This window comes from Rattus norvegicus, chromosome 7 (genome assembly GCF_036323735.1).
Source record: "Rattus norvegicus strain BN/NHsdMcwi chromosome 7, GRCr8, whole genome shotgun sequence".
Classification (NCBI taxonomy): domain Eukaryota; kingdom Metazoa; phylum Chordata; class Mammalia; order Rodentia; family Muridae; genus Rattus; species Rattus norvegicus.
This window is the reverse complement of record NC_086025.1, coordinates 75,666,411-75,687,634: the sequence shown is the minus strand read 5'-3', so window position 1 is coordinate 75,687,634 and position 21,224 is coordinate 75,666,411. Positions and strand designations below refer to the sequence as shown.

Below are 21,224 nucleotides of genomic sequence, written 5' to 3'. Positions count from 1 at the left end.
CAAGCTCTCAGGATCTTGTAACCCATACCTACCTCTTTGCTGGGGTTACAGGCATTGGCAGCCATGCCTGGCCTTTTACATAGGTGTGAGGAATTCAAACTCAGCTCCTCATGTTTGTAGAGCACTTGCTCGTACCCAGTAGCCATCTCTGTGCCATGTCCATCTCTCTTTAACTGGTAAAGGTGACATTGATCGTGTGTGTGTGTGTGTGTGTGTGTGTGTGTGTGTGTGTGTAAAGGAAGGAAAGTCACATGTATTGAGTATCATTGCAAGCTAGTTTTAGAACAAACAGGATAAAAGAGATCAGAGAAGAATCTGGACAACAGTGGCAATGTGGGCAACACACCTTCTGAATGGCAAGCCTGAGTTTCAATTACTCTGTGAATAATGGGATCATGGGTGTCGGAAAGATGACTCAGCCAGTAAAATCTTTACTGTGTAAGTATGAGATCCTGTGTTTACACCTCCCATGTATATGTAAAATATTGAGCATGGTGGTAGACATACCTGAGGGTGGGGCAGAGGCAGAAGGATCATGGGGGCTTGTTGGCCAGCCAATCTAGCTGAAATAGTGAGGTGAAGGCTCAAATGAGAGACCTTGTCTCAGGAAATGAGTGGAGATAAATAAAGATAAAGACATCATTATTGATTCTGACCTGCACATACATATGTGCTATGTGCTGAGGTCCACAAGCATGCATGTGCATGCACACATGCACACACACACACACACACACACACACACACACACAGAGAGAGAGAGAGAGAGAGAGAGAGAGAGAGAGAGAGAGAGAGGAGATTTGTTCCTTACATGACAGTCCTTAAAAAAAGAAAATTATTTGAAAGTCATGTTTGATGATTCTCACACCTATGAATTGAGGAAAACCTGTCCCAGTATTACACGTCCTATTCATTCTTTTAGATAGATTTGGAGTATACAGTCATGGTATCTTACACTAACTTATAGCTGTACCAGGAAGCCTTTCTTTCTCATTCCCATTCAGCTTTTAGCCATTCTTCATGACTTAACTGACATTTTCTCTTTCGGATTTGTTGTTCTCTCATTATTTATTGGAAAAAAAATCTACCAAGTGTTAGCCATATACTGGATGTGATTCTTAGGGATACAGCAGTGAATAAACCCAAGCCATTGTTTCTCATTGAGTTACTAAGAAAATAAATTGTCTCTTTTTCCAAGGCCAGAGAAAGATATAAAGTCAGGTACAGAGATGTAGGGGTGTACTTAGGGAGGTAGGGATAGATGAGTACTAAGTAGTTGGGTAGAAAGGAAAAGCAAATGATAGAGGTATCAGAAGGGTTAGGTAGAAAAAACATGGGAGAATGGTCAGATTGCATATGATAGCCTGATATTTTAGTCTGCATAATTTTATCAATCTCTCTGACCACATTGAAGACAAATATCCCCTGTCCTTCTCTCATTAACACTGGGACACAGGGTGAACCTAGGTAATAAGATTCACATATTTGTTTATTGACATGGTTTCTCGCTTTTTGTCCAGATATTTTGGCATCTCCTAGAGGCACAGATTTAGTTTCCATTGCAAAGTCAAGCTGGCCTCCACTGGCTGGACTAGGGGTTTGTTTGGTTTCGTAGTTATATGCAAAGCAAGATGCTCTAAATAAATCAGAAGGGATCCAATAACAAAGTTTTGGCAGTGACTTCCCTTCTGTGCATCTATTTTTTTTTTTTTTCTGTTTTGGTTTTCCCCAGTATCCTTGTACTACTGGGAGACTTCTTATGCAGTGGGGAAGGCCCCACCCAGTGACCTTTAACCCTTTCCCTGAACAGATGGACAAATGGAGCCAGGAAGGAAAGCAGGGTCAAGACAAAGGTTAGTGAAGGGTGCTGTGTGGGTCAGAGAGGGTGAAAGTGTGTGCGGATTAGGCTGCTGGTCCACATAGGCTCCTCCCTCCTGCCGCAGGTCTCACTATTGCAGAGAAAATGGAATTGTGCCCAGGAAGTTAGAACAGGGCACAGCCAGGAAGAAAAAAAAGGAAGAAGGAAAAAGAAAAAAAAGAGTGGGAGAAGGTAGAGGGACAAGGGGGGAAAACCCATAAATCTCAGGAAGGTTAAAAGTGAACCAGTCAAAAGATTGTTTTGCCAGGCTCTTGTATCAAGCAAGCATGGTGACCCCAGATACGGTTTCTCAAACCCTGTGAACTTTCAAACGATGTTACAAGAAATTCCACTGTGTTTGCAGTTAGGAGAATTTATAGTATTCTTGGAAGGGATTTTTAAACATTGCCGGTCTTCAGAGAAACAACCAAAACCATTTAATTTTCTCTATGCCCTTTGTATTTCCCCTTCCTATTTATTAACATGGTATTAATGTATGAAAACATTATTCACTGGCTTTCTTCAAACACCAGGCATTCTGTCTGTGCTATTTTGTTTAACTTTCCAACAGGCCCTGGAAGAAGGTGTAGTTGTGCCTCTACAGAGGGAAAGTGGAGAGGCAAAGGTGAAGCAATGGAGAATCTTCCCCCATAGCACGTGGAAGGTAAGCATCAAAGCAGAGCCGTATAGCTACAGGCTGAGTCTAACAGTTCTTTGGGTGCCTCACTAGGTCTCAGCTTACTCAGGTGAGAAAGTCCAGGCATAACACTGATATCTGAAAATAGAGTCAGTATCTATGAGGTCAGTGTGTCCATGGCAGTGTGTTATAATGGGGATTGAATTCGTGTTCTTGTTTCCCCCACAAAATTAGCAGAGTATGGAGTGATACCATTCATCTTCAGCACACATCTCAAATCCAAATATAGAGGGATATGAATAGAATATCAGATCACACTGCCTTTCTCGGCCTAATCCCATCCATATCTTCTAGTATCTTTTTTATTGGTCTGATTCCTTTTGGTCCCTTGGCAAATACTCTGGCTTTCATGCCTCTGGTTATTTATAGTCGTGGCTTATTGGTTTCCCTAGGGTAAACAACTCCCTTACAGGTGTCAAATAACTTCATCATACTAGGAAGGTATTTTTCTTAATGTAAATACAGAAAGAATTTAGAGAAATGAGAGAAGAAATTGTGATGAATAGATTCTTAGTGGTAAAAATGTTAAATGAAAAATTCAAATTTGCTTTTGGCAGTAGGATATTAAAATTCCAATTTCAGTAATTTTTTTCAAGATACTGGGGGTCATTCTTTTCTAGATTAATGTCACCATGACCTGGAGAAAATCATTAAGGGGGACTCCTTAAGATGACTAAACTGAAAGGTTATTTATATCATACAAGTCCAAACTTTAAAAGCTTTTAAATTTTACTTTGTATGTAATTGGTCATATATCTTGAGCCACCTAAATAACCTAATCCTTCATACAATATATAACCCATATTTTGATGTGGATTTAATTATCCTCACTGATTCTTGGGTCAAGGTGGGTAGTAGACACATGTACAGGTTGTTCCCATGAAGTTTAATGGTGGTAGATATGTCATTGGTGTAGTGCTGAGCCTCTCTTAGGACCTTTTACCTAATAAACTTGATAGAGCAACATGTCAGAGGGCCAGAAGCAAAAGCAGCAGGCGTACAGTAAGCGAGATGAGCCAAAAACCTGCTTGGTTTGGTGGCTCCTTAGCCAAAACCATGGGAACATCTGTCACAGGGAGGTCACAACACAAGGTAACAGGGTATGATATCCAGGGAGCTGTGAAGTTAAAACTTCAGTAGTGATTAAAGGTCAAAAAGAAAAGGGATCTTTTTAGGTGAGTGGAAAACAGAAGCCTAAAGAAATGTCTTTAAAAATAATATCTGGTGTAATTTACAAACATTTTAAAGAAGTCCCTGAAGCTTTGTAGTAAAAGCAGAGGCGTTCTGCAGCCCCTGTTCATCTTGAAATCTTCGGGTTAACTTGGTAGATATGTATTTGAAAGTGAACAGAATGCATTTCAGTGAATGCAATCATGCTTGTGCATTCTCTGGGATCACTGAACATGAAGCCCTGACACAGACTGATGCCATATCCTAGTGGGACTGAGACACCTGCTTTATCTTGTCCATCCAATGGCAGTAGAGCAGAATTTGTGTCTATACTTTAATTCTTTGTGATAACAGATCACCAAAGTACCAGTGTTATTTTTAAATGTTTCCCTTTGGTCAGATCATTGGGCAAAAACACCAAGACAGAAGAACTGAGCTTCAATCCCGGATCCTACATGGTGGAAGAAGAGAACCAACTCCTGTAAGTTCTCCTCTGACTTCCACATGTGTAGGAGTGCATGCACATGCACACACACACGCACACACACACACACACACACACAGACACATACACACAGACTCACACACGCACACACACACAGACACACACAGACTCACACACACATACACACACACACGAACACTCATACATATACATACATACAAAAACATATGTACCCATACATATTCACACTCACAATCATGCATATATACACACATAAACATATACACACACAAACATACATCCATGTACAAAACACAAACAAACATATAAACATACCAAACATACATACATATTCATACACACACAAGCATGTATATAAACACACACATTTATATACATACAAACATATGTACACCCAGACATACATTCATATACAAACATGCACAAACATACATCCATATACAACATATACAAACATACATACATACACACATACACACAAATATACACACAGAGAAACTCAAAAGTTTGTCTTAATTATATTATAGTCTTGCATTTTGAAGGTGGATCTAAATAATTTGATGTTAAAAACATGAAAGGGAAAATAAAAGATCAGAGAGTGGTGGCCCCACACCTTTAATCGCAGCACTTGGAAGACAGAGGCAGGTGAGTCTCTGAGTTTGAGGCCAATTTGTTCTACAGAGTGAGTTCCAGAACAGCCAGAGTTACGCAGAGAAATCCTGTTTGGAAAAACCAAAGTGAACAACAATAAAAATAAAATAAAAAGGTATATAAAAAGTATAAATTAGAGAGAAAAATGGAGTGGAGTTGGATAGCTAGAGAGGTGGGGTGGATTTGAGAGGAGATGAGGAAGGAGAAATCATAATCAGAATGTTACATAAAATTTTTTATTTTCAATAAAACAGTGAAAAAGTTCTTAAAAAGTGTAAGTTTAGTTGTTTTAAAGTAACATTATTTTTGTGTGTGTGATTATGTGTATCTGTGTTTGTATGGTGGGTGGATATATGCTCATAGAATTACAAGGTCCCTCAGAGGCCTCAAGAGTCCTCTGGAAATGGCCTTGCAGACAGTTGCAGGCTGCCCAACATGAGTGCTGGGAGCTAAATAACAGCAGCAAGGCCTCTCAGCCCCTTCAGTCACTCTCCAAGCCACATTTTTAATTTGTCACTGTGGTCTCTTATAAGTTCTAAGTACTGCTATTGGATGGGCAATGTCAGTCTACCCACCAATTAGATAAGTCGTCCTCTTAAAAAAAGGGAATAACACTCGAAATGTAAATAAGAAATACTCAAGTTAATAAAAGAAATTCATTTTATTAGCAAGGAACCCTATGCAGCATAAAGATAATTTCTTCTTTTTTGAAAAAGTGTCAATCAAAACATGAAATGAGGTTTTTTCTTTTTCTTTTTTTTTTTTTTAGCAATTTTCTAGGCTGAAAAATCAAGATCAGAATAGCAATAGGGATAAATTGTTCTTCAAGATAAAAGCTGTTCATTAATAGAGTTTATCTTGCAATCTTGTATACCATGAAGCCATCATCATCTCTTCTCAGTTGTACTGGGAAAATGCAATTGTTCTAAGACCATTTGTTTTAAAGGTCTTTTGAGCATTGTTTAAGATATCATCTTCTTCATATGCTAAATTTCTCAAGTATCTAGCAATTTTCATTTTGAAATTGATGTCTGAAATACATGTGAAAAACAGCTATCCAGACACCATACCACAAAACAGCAACAAAAATCCAAAAAAAAAAAAAAACAAACAAAAAAAAAAACAAAGAAAAACGTGGGGACAAGCCAACAGTGCTATTTAGTTATTTCAAAAGATACTTCCAAGCCATTGCAGCATATGCAGTGTGTCCTTTCTGACAGCTTGTCAAAGGGTAGGAACACACATTGAAGAAAAGGAACTCCAGAACATATATCCTTCATGCAAGAATAAATGTCTCACTAATAGTCACTGCTTTCTTTTAAATAGGAAAACCTACAAATCTTTCATCATGAAAGAAAAAAAAAGCCACATTCGTAGACTTTACTAAGTCTAGCGAAGGGTTCTACTGAACTCACTTGTCTACAGTTCCACTGATTCTCGGGCAGCATTACCGCACAGAACAAAGCTTGCTTATTTGTGGAAAGGAGTTTAGGACTATATATTGGCAATTTCAAATATATTGTTTTGGTAACTCTAACTGGCACAATGAGTTGTAAAACTAAGAGCAAAGCCAACGTTCCTGAGGGCAGCATACCCAGGTTTCTCACCAGGACGATTGCTCAGAGTCTGCGACCACATGTTCCCAGAAAATTCAGGAAAATGTGCAGTCTTTCTGATGTTTCCCACCACTGTGTCTCTGCTTAAAACAAATCTCCTCAAGAAGGTGATGCATAAGATATTTGTTAGTGCCAATGGATTGCTTTCCCTCCAGCTTGGTTGTTTGTTTATTGGCAGTGGTGGGAATTGACCACCTTAAAGACCTCACACTCTTGAGGCAGACCTCAGAACCCTAACTCTGTTCAACCAAGTGCAGTCTTAATCTCCTCTGCCCTACTCTTCTCAGACTGCTCTTCTCTGGAGCATGAACCCAGATCATTGACCAGTTGTCAAACTCATCTTCTCCCATCAGAAGCCCCATCTGGTAGTAGACTGTGAGACACAGGCTTGCCTTGCTTCCCAGGACATATATCTTCTTCATTTTTCTGCCTCTTTTGGTTTTGTTTGTCTTTCCTCCCCTACCTTGTTGGTCACTCCTCCACAGGTTCATTCTCTAATTCTCTTCATTTTCTTCATCTTTGAATGTTAGAGTCACTCAGAGCCTAGAGGTCAATATATAGTTTTCCTTCTTTCCCCTTCCTGGCTTTATCATTTCCTCTGTTGTCTATTATCAATACTCCCCTAACAGTCCCCAGACTTAATTTCCATTGTACAAAACTATCTTGATCTCCAGTCATGCATCCCACAGCTTAACCTTACTCTTCAACGTGAATCTCAAACTTAACATGTTTGAAACAGTTTCTGGTCTCCTTATCCCATATCTGTTATCTCACAGTCTTCCCCTTCTCAGTTATCAAACCCAAGTTACTATTTGCCTAAAACAACATGTGTAAATATTTCTCACTCCGTACATAGATAATCCTTTAGACAAAAGATTTATTCCATAACTTATCTCCATGACCATTCCTATATTCTATCAAACACTTTCTTTCTTGTAGGTCATTTAAAGATCCTCTTCATTCACTTCTAGGCTTTTGTCCTTTTGCTCCAACAAAGGAGGGGTGGAATCCCTTTAGATGTATGGCCGATGATAACTTGCTCGTCTCAGTAATCCTCACTGACATCCCATCTCAGAGTAGAAACCAATGTTGTTGCTCTGACTGACAAGTCCTCCACTGTCTCTCACCCACACCCTTCCACTCTAACCCCATTTTCTCTATTCTTCTCCAGATTTCATGACTGACCCACTGTTCTTTGAAGAACTTAGAGTTTCTTTCTTGTGTTAGTCTTCAGTTGCTATTGTAACAAATTGCCATGAACTTAGTGGTTAAGGAAACACAGATTTATTATCTTATAGTTTTGTAGGTCAAAAGTCAATCTCTGATCTCACAGGGCAGAAGTCAAGGTGTTAAGAAGGCTGTGTTTTTTCTTTTCTTTTCTTTCTTTTTTCCTTCTTTTTTATCCAGGAGGATCTAGGAAAGAATCCGTTTCCTTGTTTTTCCAACTTCAGAAGGCCACCCACATACATTGGCTTGTGGGAACGTTCCTCTACCTTCAAAGTATAAAACTGCATCTGTCTGACCTCTCTTTTATATACCTCTCTCTGTTCCTCACTGGAGAAGATGCATTGGTTCTAATGAACCACAAGGTTACAATGCTCTCAAATGAAAAATCTCCACATTTAAGACCAAAAACTTTAGGCATATCCAAAACATTCCTTTGCTATCTAAGGTAACATATTCAGTGCTTTAAGGATTATGCTGTTGCTTTTTCATGGAATTGAAGGCAGGACACTGTTCTATCTCACAGACTCATTCCTTCAGATACTTGCTCAATGCCTTGTCACAAGGCCATTCCTGAAACTTTTAGCCCAAAATAACCACCATCACTACAATATATATTGCATTATTTCCCTGCTTCATTTTTAAAGCATTACTAATAGTCTCTAACTTTCTCCTTTTGCTTAAAATCTGTGTGGTGTCAATAAAGCTTAAGCTAAATCTCTATTTATCTAAAACATTGTCCTGCCTCAGTCCTGGAAGCCAAGAATGCCAGAGGGAGTTCTGGTTTCTGGTCCATTTTTGGTTTTGCTTTTTAATTGAACATCTTTGCCTGGAACCTAGGTGTGAAAATATGAAACAAATAAAGAAGTACCTGGACATCTCCTGGGTATTCCAATTAGACTCATTATGTCTTTCTCCCTAACCACAGTCTCTTTTGTAAGTTCTATTAAAATCCATGGACTGGCATTTCAGTGATACCTTGTTTCCTGGAATCCACTCCTCTGATTAAGGAACTGCATTCTTTCTTTCTCTAAGCTCCTTACCAGAAAATTTCTTTCTAAAACTGACTCTTCTATGTACTGTGAATTTCCTTCCTTGGATTTAGTGGGAAAAAAACATAGAACTCCTGTCACAGAGGAAGAGGTCATGTATTTCCAACATCCAAACTCTCTAGTTGAAATTTCAACTTAGAAGAGAGACAAAAACTTCACCACTCTCAAAGACACCCCATTTCTTCCCATATCAATATGTTCTTAGCTCCTCTACATTGTAGCTTTAATTAGTATATCACTCCTCTGTGTGACTAAATCATATTTGTCCTATGGATCTCACACATTTTCTTGGTTCATTCATGTGTTTCCATTTTGCAGACAGTATGAAGGGTATTGATTTGAATTACATGGTGCCATTTTGATATAAGGAAACAATTGCTCCAGAATCTCATGATTTCATTACAGAAAATAAGAGGCCCATATAGGTCTTGTAGCTGAAAAGAAGATAATCATTAATGCCAAACTTTCTGTAATTTACTTAGGAAAAGCAACTTGTTAATACTGGTTTCCCAATCCCTTCATTCATTCCAAGTCTAAAATCAGATATTGGAACGTTTGATAATGAAAACACAGACACTTGTTTTTTATTTTGGGAGAAACTAATGATTCATGAGACCAAAAAGAATATGTCATCATAACAGCAGTTGTTAATTATTAATTGAGATAAACACAGTGTCCTTGTGTGTAAAGGCTCTAAAATATAAATTTAAGAGATAAATTAGTTCAACAAAATAATATGAGCTCTTGAAAGTTCTTTGTGCTTATTTTGTGTCCTTAAATGCACCAGAAATTAAATATACAGCACTTTTTACAGGCAATAACTTCATTGTTTATTTTCCTAAAATTAAAAACATACTCCAGAAATATGGCACACATATCCATAGAGGTTTATTCTCTCTTTGTGTTAGACAGATTTAATTGTCTTTACAGAATTTATTTCTTAGTCGGATTCATTATAACCACTAGTTTTCAACCATGTCGATACATTAGAAACTGATGTCCTTTAATGTGTACAAGTATGTTCAGGCTACATCCAGAACTACTGAACTAAAATCAAAAGAGTAAATCCAGACTTCTTTATTTATGTAAAAATCACAAGGGATACTAACATGTCTCTAGGCTTAAGAGATGTTGAAGCAACCCACTGGTAAGTACCTAGCTATTAACTATGAATCAGTACCTTTGCTCTCAGCAAATCTTGTTTGGAGAAGCTGTCCACCATGCAGTCTTCAATTTCAGTAGAAATAAGGTGGGCCAGGAGTTTAGTTTACATCACAAATATGTTCTCGGATAGTCCTGATGCTGGCTAGTCAGGATGACAATTTTTGAATAATTGATCTACCTTGTCCCTTGCATTCAGCCAAGGTATCTATCATACATGCCCATACAAGTAGTTTTAAGATGATTATTTATATGTGTGAGGCAATTTAGTCTAGCATATTAGTTACAATGACAGGGCCTTTAAGTCAGATATTCATGCCAAACTATATTACTCCTGTACAGCCTTAGTCTAATTCCTTATTTTTTGAGTTTCAATTTCTCCATCTGACAATTGGAACTACGTAAATTATTTTGTTCAATAATTTTGAGGGGTCAGAGTAATGGCTTGGCCGGTGAGTGTGTTTGATGTTCTTACAAAGAACTAGAAGTCAATGTTCAGAAGCCATATGCAGGTGGAGGGGAGAAGACTCACAGCTACCTGTAACCTAAACTCCATGGGACCTCTCTGTCTGCCTTTGTTTGTTTCTGTCTGTCTCTGTCTCTCTGTCTCTCTCTCCCCCCTCTCACATAAACACAGATGTGAATATTTTTTAATTATATTTGGTAATTTATATAAACTGATTGGCATACAATAAATATAGCATAATTATTACCTCTTGGAGAGGCTAGAAATCATGTTTTAATTTTCAAGTCTTAGAACTTTGCATTTGTTTAATTCTCTGTCAAGTGTTCTGCTTCTTAGTGAAGTAACAAATAGGATAATGTCTACTAAAACCAGGAAGAATTAATTCGGGAATCTGAAAAAGCAGATGCTATGACAGGACTGACTGAAGGTTTGTATATATGTGGTGATCAAAAGATTCTGGTCTGGAAGCAGCAAACAGTGAGTTTCTATAGTGTCTGGAATTCTTCAATGTTCTTTCATCTGTAAAAAGGCAGCAATAACATAACCTCCCTATTGGGGCATTGTGATGATTATAACAGGTGAGATTTGGCTGGAACATTGCATAGCATAGTTCTTGATATACTTTAGGTACTCAGTAAATGTTAGCTCTTGTTAAACCAAGGCTAATTGGTTCATAACTGGTTCTTTAAATATTAACTTTCTTCCCTCTGTTTAGAACTGATGCATTTTTATGGCTTTCTGAAGAAGTTGAGTTAGGAGTGTCAGTTCTCACAAGAGACTGAAACTCTTGAGGAGAAATTAATTTACTATTCTCCTAACACTCTTCCAAATGAAAAATCACAGAGGCGTGAAGACTTATTGTAGATGCTAAATAACACCCTATCCTTTTCACTTCCATGTTCAGGGGAAGAGTGAGTGGCATTGGGTCTGTTATTGGTTTTGATTCCAGACCTTTTTTTTGGGTGGGCATTTCTATTGGTATACTGAAGAAAGACCTGCTGACGCCAGTTTCTTCAATGGCTTCCCTGTCTGAGGCCTAGGGGAGTTCTTCCTCTGTTCTCTGCCAAGATAAATGGATGAACCTGTTTCAGAATTGTTTGTTTTGCTGAAGTTACTACAGAATGAAAACCATCTTCAAACACTCTGGACCTGATGCAAATTCATCTTAAGACACTTCCCGACAATATTATTTTCCATAGACATATTGACAGGAGACGTTATGCCATTTGTTTTGTAAGAGAAGAACTGAGTAGTATTGCCCAACATGTGGCCCTCATTCCAGTAGGAATTCCAGTGTTGGAGAGATTATTGTACACAGATATTCATTTTAATATTCTGTGTTTACTTTAACATATGCTAGGGAAAATACAAGTGTTTCATTTTCCAACTGCTGTTGCTTAGGATAAATCTAAGAAAGCTAAAGGCTTACATTTCAAAGTAGCTAGGAATGCACCAGGACAGCACGGATGGCAAATAGGAAGGTAACATGAGATTAGTATAAATTTAGGGAAGTTTTTGCAAAATATGTAGGTTTGGCATCCCTCTGTGTGTGTGTCACAAATGATGGAAGATAATATTGACCAAAACATGGCCACGGTGATCTTTCCTAATTTCCACTCATTTCAGGTTGCTGTTTAACCCATTCTTCAATTGCCTAAATTCTCCTTTTTAAGACTAATTTAAAAAAATTTTAATTACTAATTTTAAAAAAATGTCAAGGGAAATGAACCATACCATGTACTTGGTAGGAAAGGAAGCAGTAACTTTTCAGAATTAAAGGGTATGATGATTAAGATCACCACAAGAAAGTCTAAAGTTTGCTGGGCAATATTTGAACTAGGAATCTGATTAAGGCAATCATAGTTTCAAATACGGGAATTTATTTCCTAATTTAATTGTCCAATTCGTAATCGAATTAGAGCCTTGGGTGGTGGTGGGGCATAAAACTGACTTGTGGAGGAGGGAGTTGATAAAATAAAATGAGGTTTCCTTTGCTGTGTTTACGTCCTGCCACCTTGCATGGTTTTTTTAAGATTAATAGTAAAACATTTCCTTTCATTGTCATTGTGTCAGAGGCAAACATTATCTCCCAGGAAACAGAGTGAAATAATATATGCCCCAAGTCCAGACATAAAAGGCGTTCTTGCAAATAAAGTCATTTGGTTGAATTGGCTGGAAATGAGTTGGACAGCAAGTCATGGTGGTCAAGCTCTGAATGATATTCTCATTGCTCCCCTGGGTGCTCTCTGTGAGGATTCAGTTCTTACTTCCAAATGTGACTGATTCCTTGTCTTGTTTGCCTTACCAGTTGTTTCTCTGGCCTCACTACTTAGAGCAGAACATTCTCCCCTAAGTTGTTCTCAAGTTGTTTCATCCATTCAACAAATATTTATTCAGCACCTATTGTGTGCCAGGCCCTCACTGGTCCAGGTGAAGGGGATAGAACAGTGAGGAAGAACACTGAAGTCACTGCCGGAAAAGAAAGCAGAGCTGTTTATGCAAGCTAACATGTGGATGTGACCACCCTTTCGTTCCAAAACGTGCTTCTTAAATTTGTGATTTTTTTAAGAGGGTCAGAAATGCTCTTCAATGTTTAAGAGGATGAAATGATAGGGAATGGAATTAGATAAACATAGTCATAAAATTCAATTAAACAAGGTCAAAAATGGGACAAATCTTGAACACAAGAGAGAACACACATGGAGAAAGACAAGAATGATCATTTACCATTTACAGCCTTTCAACACTGAGCTCAGTACTTTATACTCATTGAATTATCAATTCTTCACTGCACCTCCATATAGGTTATGCTATTATCACTACCTTTACGCTACAGATGGGAAGGCTCAGTTTAAAAGAACTGTTTTGTCTAATGTTAGCCAACTTGCAGTATCTCAGCCAGGAAGTAATAAAAACAACAAACCAAAATGGAAACCTAGCCTTTTACCTGGTTTACAAAGTGATCACCTATCCAGGCAAGTAAGAGCCAAACAGTTGGGAAATGCTGCACCGGACACAGGTTTAGGTGTGCAGAGCATGAAAATGAGATTCAGAGAGAAGGAGAAGAATATTAGCAAAATTAAAAAATCTATTTCCAAAATATTTTAAAACCTGAGCTTACAGATGTTGAAGAACATTGTCCTCTGAACATAAAACGTATACCATCTTTATCAACAGCTGCGCTTATTTGCAAGAGAGGCTCTAAAAGTACATGTTGACATCCTCCTCTCTCTAGTATATTGTCCTGTTATGTACACAGAGTAGTCATTTCAAGCTTTAGGGATGCCTAACCTACATATTTTGCAAAATATTCCCTAAGTATCCCCAAAATGTTTCCTCCCAGCAGCATGTAATTCTTTACAAGTTGTTCATGGTCCTATGGTCATAAAAGGTAATGGAGTTTATAGAATGAAGACTGAAAGAACATTCCATCTATGTGGCAAGCCAGAATTGTCAACAATGTTTGTATGAGTACTTTTTTTCTCAGTGGTATAGATATAATGGGAACTACTCACCCTCCTATAAGTAACTCCTCAGCCATTCTCTGCCAGGAGACTCAATACACTAATTATCATGACCAGATAAATTTGGTGAAGTCATGAATTTGTTCTTTGTGTGTGTGTGTGTGTGTGTGTGTGTGTGTGTGTGTGCGCGTGTGCCTCATATGTGTTGAGCCAACGTTACTCCCATTTCTCCACAGAAAACTTCACACAAAATTAGAAATAGTATTTCCTACAATGCTCTTAAATCTGTGTGTAGTACTTGTGAATGAGAAGTGTTTCACTGAAGACTGAGTGGAAGTCACCTTCATTCCAAGATCAAAATGGACAGAAAGTCCAAAGTTGAGTAATAATGGTTGAGTGAAATATTAGTTACTTGTTACTGTGATAAAACACATGACCTGGAGCAACCTAAAGAAGGATTTCTTTTAAATGTATGTTTTCACAAAAAAATCTATCTCAGCAGGAGAGGCTTTAGGAAGCATCCTCATCTGAAAAACTCAACAGAGAGTGAATTAGGAGAGGGACAAGACCATCAACAACTGTCACCACGGCCTTCAGCACGACCACACTTCCTTGCCCAAACAGCATCACCAACTGATGACCAAGTATTTAAATACCCGAACCTATGGGGATGTCTCATTCAAACCACAGTTGCTACTTATCAGCTTTGTCTTAGAGAGACCAGCTACCATTGGTGCTCATGACCCATGGAAGGAAATTCTCAGACTTTCCTAAGAAACAGTTTTGCTTTTGAGAACATATGAAATAGTCTTTCTAAAGTTTGAAAAGTTTGAGATACAGAAAGAGGCATCATTTACTCTAATCTAGGCATGTATACCTCCACAGACAGAAACAGAGAGGGGCATTACGCAAAATGAACTATGTATAATTTTGCCCTATATAAGATTTCTTCTTAAAGGGTGTCCAAATGGTCATCTGTCTCTATTCCGGTGCAGAGGAAGTGCTGGTATCTGTATTCCTGCTCCATTAAAGCTCATCTGTTTTGCCTGCTAGGTATGCATAGAACATCTCCTCTGTATAAATGACAAGTGATAACATGACAGAAGGCAATTCTGAGATGTTTGTTGAATGCTTTTCCATCCTTGTCCATACATGGCTGGAACTTTTAGGTATTATTGTGCTACCGCATCTGGGATTCCTTTTGGAGTCTGCACACAAGTGGTGCTCCTATCCCTTCCACTGCCAGCACTGAAACTTAAAGTGAATGTTTCTTTAGTCCACTGTATGGTACTGACCCAAGGTCTACTCTGTGCCAAGAAAATGAGGAGTGGGACTAATCATTCATTGTAGACGGAATAGCCTGTGTCCCTGTTGATAAGTAGGTGGGACAACAATACCAGTGTGTCCTGATTTAGTTTTAAGCCTATTGGCGTCAATCATAACATGAATCTATTAGGCTGGGGTTGGGAATAGATACCTGCTATTCCTGCATTCTAAGTTCTAAGAAACGCCTGCTACTTGAGGCCTAATTACTGAGAAACTAATTCACTGAGAAACGTGTGACTAAGACGACTTAGAGAGGCAGTTCTTGCTCTGCTATACAAATTGTCACAGTTCCTGGTGAATCAACCCTTGTACGACCTACTTTTCTCACCTGCAAGATGATAGATACAATAATGTACCACTGTGTAGTTTCAAAAAGGATTAAATAAAAAAGTTTGCTTATTTTTAAACAATTTTGAATTATTTATTTTAAGTAATATGTATTGATATTGTACTATGGTTTTAAGTCTATCCCATTCTTTAGGGTTAAGCTTAGATTTACCGTACTTCCTTGCGCTTAGAGGTTCTAGAAAAAATTCTCCAATGAACACAGTAGATGTGAACAGTCTCGTAGTTGCCAGATCTCCAGAGAGATTAATTAAGTAATTAGCTATCCCATCTGCTCTCTCACTTAACCCTTCATTCTTTCAAATAAAGTGTACAGTAAGTGCTAGGGAATCGAGGGCAAGAAGACCTTTTTAACTGCTCAGAGGTAGAAAGGGAGAGAAACAAAAATAAATGAGTCAAATAAGCAATCAGAAACCCAAGACAGTGAGAGATATGAAGAGGTGGTCATTCAGATTTAATGGAGATGTGTCCACGTGCTGTACTTTATTGGAATTAAGAACGCTTCAGAAAGAAAGCAGCAAAGCCTGAGTCTTGGGGTACAGTTAGTGTCATTAAGTACTGATTTTAAAGGGGTCCCTACTGTCAATGGGAATTCCAGCATTTACAGGACTATGTGTAGATGTGACTTACTGTCCGCATGACAGTGGTCCAGGTTTCAAACCTAGCCAATCCAAGTCTTTAACATACTGTGATTATCTCTTTAGAATTATAAAAAGATCGGAGGTGAGGGAGAAAAAATCGTAATGGCTTATTCTTCCTATCACTCCCTGAATTACACACTACACCTGAAGAGCTGGAGACAATTGTCGCCCTTGGTCAGATCCATGGCCCCTGAGCATGTTAACCTTAGTGAGTGGGGACTCACACAATCCTCCACTGTCGACAACTGGAGCTTCAGAACAAAAGGGTTTATAGACATCTTTGTGCTAATTGCCTGTCTGTGCCCAAGCCATGGACATTGTTACTAGCACTTCCCATATTGTGCATTTTTGTTTTCCTAGTGAAAACCTTGAATCATTCTTTTTTCACCTTGGTCACCTTCCCTTCAACTCTTTTAGACTTGCTTCTGTTTCCCTCTTCCTAGAGACCCGTGCTTCCCTGTGGAATCTCCGTTTTGCCTTTATTTGTTCAGATTGGAAGGTTCACATGGACAGCAGGTTCTGACACACAGAGAACAGACTTCCAACCGTCATGGCCATTTGGAAACACAGTGGCGCTGTAATAGAGACCTCACCGCTCCTCCATTAACTCCCTGCCAGTTTTCAGCTGCATTTAGTTCGTAACAAAGCACTTACAGGCGTTGTTTTTGGACAATCTTCTCTGTATGGATTTTTTTTTCAACATAAGCATTGCTGGAAAGCAATACTTTCCCAGTCGGCTTCATCCTTGTGCTTGTGTAGGGGATGCCCGTCGCTTTGTGGGGGCTGCAGAGAAAGAATTAAATCATATTTCTGCTGGGAAAACAGTTCAGTTGGTAGAGCGTCTGCCTACCTTACAGGAAGCCTTGGGTTCAGTCCTCAGCACTACATACATTCGGGGTGTACAGGAGTAGCAGGTAGAAGCATGACTATCAGAAGTTCAAGGTCGTCCTGGCTACAGGAGTCACTGTTTTAAAATAAATAGGTAAACTAGATAATTACCTCTTTCCTGGGTACCATCAAGCAGTCTGCTTTGAGTGGAGCCCTTTGGAGACTGCCTTTTTCCTCCCTCCTTTTGGAGGTGTTCAGAGACAGGTTGTCCTAAGAGTTAGAAAGTTAGGATCAGAGAATATTTCCCTCGTCATCTCTAACTGAGCAGCCTTTCTGTGACTCAGTTTCCTGTCGATAAAACAAGAGTTAAACATAATACCTGTGTCTTAGGTGTGTTGCCATGATTAAATGACGTAATATATAAGGAGTGCTTAAGGTGAGCTGATAAACAGCAAAGTCTCAAGCAGTATAGTGGCTGCTTAAGAGCACTCTGCCCCTGACTCTTGTAGTAACACCAGTCTCTTATGGGCGTCAGAGAATTTTACTCCCGTGTTTGGCAAAATGTATCGGCCTGCTCAGAAACATGTCATTTGGTGTGGAAACAACCGATGAATCTCATCACTGTTCGTTTACCATAAGCAAACCACCACCTTCCCGGAGTCAGTTTTGACCTTCTCTCTTTTCCCTAAAGATGCATCTGTAACCACCTTTGCCCCTCCCCCACTGCTCTACTCCCATTCCAGGACTCAAGAGTCACACTGTGGCTTCTGTTTGTACACATGCCTGAGAGGAGAGGCTCTTTTGCTCCCAAAGCCCACGAAGTTCCTAATGAAAACCCTGCATGTACACACATCCTGTGCACATATATCCTGATGCCATCCTAAATTCCGTAACCATCTCCGGGTCCTTGTATTTGTCTGTATCTTTATTCAAATATTTATATTCTGGACTTAGGAAAGCACCTTCCGATCACAAGTTTTTCTTCCTTTAATAAAACCACAGAGGTTTCTCTTGTATAAGCCATTGGCACACCTGATACATGCTTGTTCTCAGACAGTTTGCCTCTGCAGCCACAGAGGATTGGTGTGGAATTTCCATACCCGTGTTAAGGACAGCCATAGCAATGCCAGAGGTTCTTGTGAAATATATGATTAGCATGTACCACAGGAATTAATAATTCTCAGGCCACTGTCTTAAACTGTAACCACATTGTTGTTGCAGGGAAGTTGCTCAATTTATACTCACAGAATGTGAACAGCTGCATTCTGACCAAGAAACCAGCTTCATTTAAAATCCATATCCCAAAAGGTGCTTTCAAAATACTACTTAGTATGCACGTGATATGTTGCTGTGAGTGACAAATTATGGTAATTTCCTTGATAATTTGATCCTTTGATTCTTTTCTTCTCCTCTGTAAAGCCTATGTAAATACAAAGGAAGAATGCCATTTCTAAAAATAGTTTTTAAATGTTTTTCCCAAAGTAAAAAAAAACTTAATTTAATAATTTTATTGAATTATAAAAAAAATAATCCATTGGAGATTGTGTCAAATTAGGGTTTCCCAATTAAACAGTCACTTTGAAACCCCATTTCTAGCTTGCTAGATTTTAGTAGGTCAGCAAGCACACCCAGACGTATTAAGGTGGACTGCTCTGTTTATTGATTTTCCGTGCATCTGCTAAGGGCTCAAGGCAATTGTCTGCGGAAGGGGGCGGGAGGCCCATACATGATCGAGGTCATGCGCATCTAGCCAATTTGTAAGCCGATCCGCCGCCCAAAGCCATCAGCAATCCTTAGCATAGGGGCACACTCATGCATTCCTGTCAAGTCATCTTGTGAAGGCTGCCTGCTTCCAGCTTGGCTTGGATGTGCAACCTTAATAAAACTCACTGAGGTCTGGGAGAAAATAGCAGATCTGCTGCAGATAGGGTAGAGGAAAGGGACTAGAATATGTACTTGCAGCTGACTCGGGCAGGCTCCACGCTGAACGGTTACACAGAGAGGAAACAATAAATCTAAGCTACTATTGCAATAAATATCTCAAGTTTTAACGAAGGAAACTATCATTACAGTAATTTTTTTAAGTAACGCGTTTTAGAACAAAGCTAACAAATGGCTAGTTTTCTGTGGATCTTCTTCAAATGCTTTCTTTAACGGGGAGAGCGTCAAACAAGCAGTTTTACCTGAAATAAAGAACTAGTTTAAAGGTCAGAAGAGAGGAGCAAGCTTTGCAGGAGGCACGGAAGGCGAGTGCTGGCAGTACAATGACAGTTTTCCTTTCCTTTGCATTCTTCGCTGCCATTCTGACTCACATAGGGTGCAGCAACCAGCGCCGGAGTCCAGAAAACGGAGGGAGAAGATATAACCGAATTCAACATGGGCAATGTGCCTACACTTTCATTCTTCCAGAACACGACGGGAACTGCCGTGAGAGTGCGACAGAGCAGTACAACACCAACGCTCTGCAAAGGGATGCTCCACACGTGGAGACGGATTTCTCTTCCCAGAAACTTCAGCATCTGGAGCATGTGATGGAAAATTATACTCAGTGGCTGCAAAAAGTAAGTGATCGCTTTCGGTTTCTAATTGCTCTGAGCCTTCCCGGCTCCCCCTCTGCAGCGAGCTCAGAGTTCCGCAGGGGGCATTTGTGTTTACCTTTTGCTCCGGGGGGCAGTGTTTGCAAAAGAAAAGGGCTCTCTTCTCTGGGCTCAACTTCCTGGGTAAGCCAGGGGTCCTGGGCTTGTGGGAACCTCTGATCCTGTGACTTCCTAAATGTGCTTCTAACACTGGCAAATTTTATGCCAACCCTGCTTTTTTCCCCCCTAAAGTTTATTTTGAGCATTCTGACTGTCAAAGTCCAATTTTGAAAAAGAAAGCTCGCACTTCTTGGGCAACTTGGTGTAAAAAAAAATCATAATGGTGATATATACGGAAGTTTAAATGGAATGTACAGCAAGGAGTTTTGTGAGTTGCCATGGGAAATCTTCATAAAATGCTTACCCCCAACTTTAATAATATTAAATGAGAATAAGTATGAAGTACTCATATTGCATTTGTTTAGAAAAAATGTATTTGTAAGTTAAAGGGACTTAACTTCACAAGTGATATATGAGGACTGACATCTGAAATCAAGAAAATAGCTTCTGATGGGAAAATTGTAGGGAAGGGCTTTTGCTCACATTAAGGATAGAAATTCAGCCCATAAAGTCTCCTGTGTGCACCTGCAGATTGGGCTGAACACGAGAAGGCTGTGGTAATTCTTGACAAGCATTGCTTCCCTGGGTTAGGAACAGAGATAGTGCCATCTGGGAGCCTCAGTCTCCCGAGGAACGTTAATGCGGAGTGCGTACTTGATCCCAATTTATAGAAGTCACACTGATCAGTGCGTGGGTCTTTTTTCGTAAGCCACAGAACATTCTGTAGCTGCTGTTGTTAAGTCTGCCTTTTCCATGGTGAGTACATGTTTCAGCTCATTCTCTAATCACTGTTTAGCTGTGTAACAGGTAAGTACATGTTTCTAGAGCCACGACAACCTCTCCTACAGGACCTGAGCCTCAGCGTGGGCAGAAGGATGGGACTAGGCTGCTGGTACCACAGCAAGCCCTCTAAAAGGATAAGAGATGGGGAAAGGCAAACTTCTGTTCTGTGTGGTCCCAGTTACTTAGGTCTGCGCCTGCTGCTGAATCATGCCTGCTGGTAGCTCTTCTCTCTTTGTCCACTAGGGACTGAACTAGGATCGCAGTTATTTCTTTCAGGGTGTGAACAGGAACTTGGTACTTCTGGAGTTCCGAGACTGGGAACAGCAGCTTCCTGCTACACACCACAGGTGAAAAGTTAAGACTGTGGCAGGAAACATAGGCAGATCATAGACACATTTTCCATCACTCTGCATAGAATTAGTTTATAATAGACCATCTGGTGTTTCTATGGCAGCATTTCCTGCTACTGTGAATAAATGACTTTGGTGTAATAGTTTGTTAATATCCCATCCACAGTGTTTTCAATGAGAACTGAATCACGATCAATCTGGGTTCTCTGAGTCGGACACCAGTGGGAAATATAGTTCTTAATCATGAATGAGCTATTCTAGCAAAAATGTAATGTATTGTTTGCTTTAAACATACAACCAAAATGGTGATTCGCATAGCGACGCATATTTTCTGTTGTTGCTCTGCAATTATTCAGCAGTGACAGGGCAAGGGCACAGCTCTGCTGGGGTGACATCATGCACACATTCGATATGTTAATTGGTTTTGTGA

The 21,224-nt window shown here is 39.4% G+C and overlaps 1 protein-coding gene and 2 long non-coding RNA genes across 7 annotated transcripts in view; 2 read left to right on the top strand and 1 right to left on the bottom strand.

Moving 5' to 3' along the window:
- The first annotated feature begins 1,697 nt into the window (after positions 1 to 1,697).
- Positions 1,698 to 6,276, top strand: LOC102547251 (uncharacterized). The gene is made up of 3 exons (XR_005487606.2): positions 1,698 to 1,853; positions 2,430 to 2,522; positions 4,126 to 6,276. It is a non-coding gene; the product is annotated as an uncharacterized LOC102547251 (long non-coding RNA).
- Positions 6,277 to 9,294: 3,018 nt separating this feature from the next.
- Positions 9,295 to 19,286, bottom strand: LOC102547184 (uncharacterized). 2 transcript variants are annotated; one of them, XR_005487101.2, is made up of 5 exons: positions 19,149 to 19,286; positions 18,211 to 18,385; positions 17,137 to 17,235; positions 16,792 to 16,920; positions 9,295 to 12,830 (listed from the first exon to the last, which is right to left on the bottom strand). It is a non-coding gene; the product is annotated as an uncharacterized LOC102547184 (long non-coding RNA). The 2 variants fall into 2 exon arrangements; XR_005487102.2 differs by lacking the exon at positions 17,137 to 17,235.
- Angpt1 (angiopoietin 1) overlaps positions 18,939 to 21,224 on the top strand; it is a 252,738-nt gene continuing 250,452 nt past the window's right edge. The window contains exon 1 of one of the 4 annotated variants that reach the window (NM_053546.2): positions 18,939 to 19,526. In NM_053546.2, the coding sequence (NP_445998.2) occupies positions 19,230 to 19,526 (297 nt within the window). In that variant the 5' untranslated portion in view covers positions 18,939 to 19,229. Of the gene's footprint in view, positions 19,527 to 19,559; positions 19,686 to 20,399; positions 20,418 to 21,224 lie in introns of those variants that run through there. The other 3 variants (XM_006241609.5, XM_063264352.1, XM_063264351.1) reach the window with 3 other exon arrangements.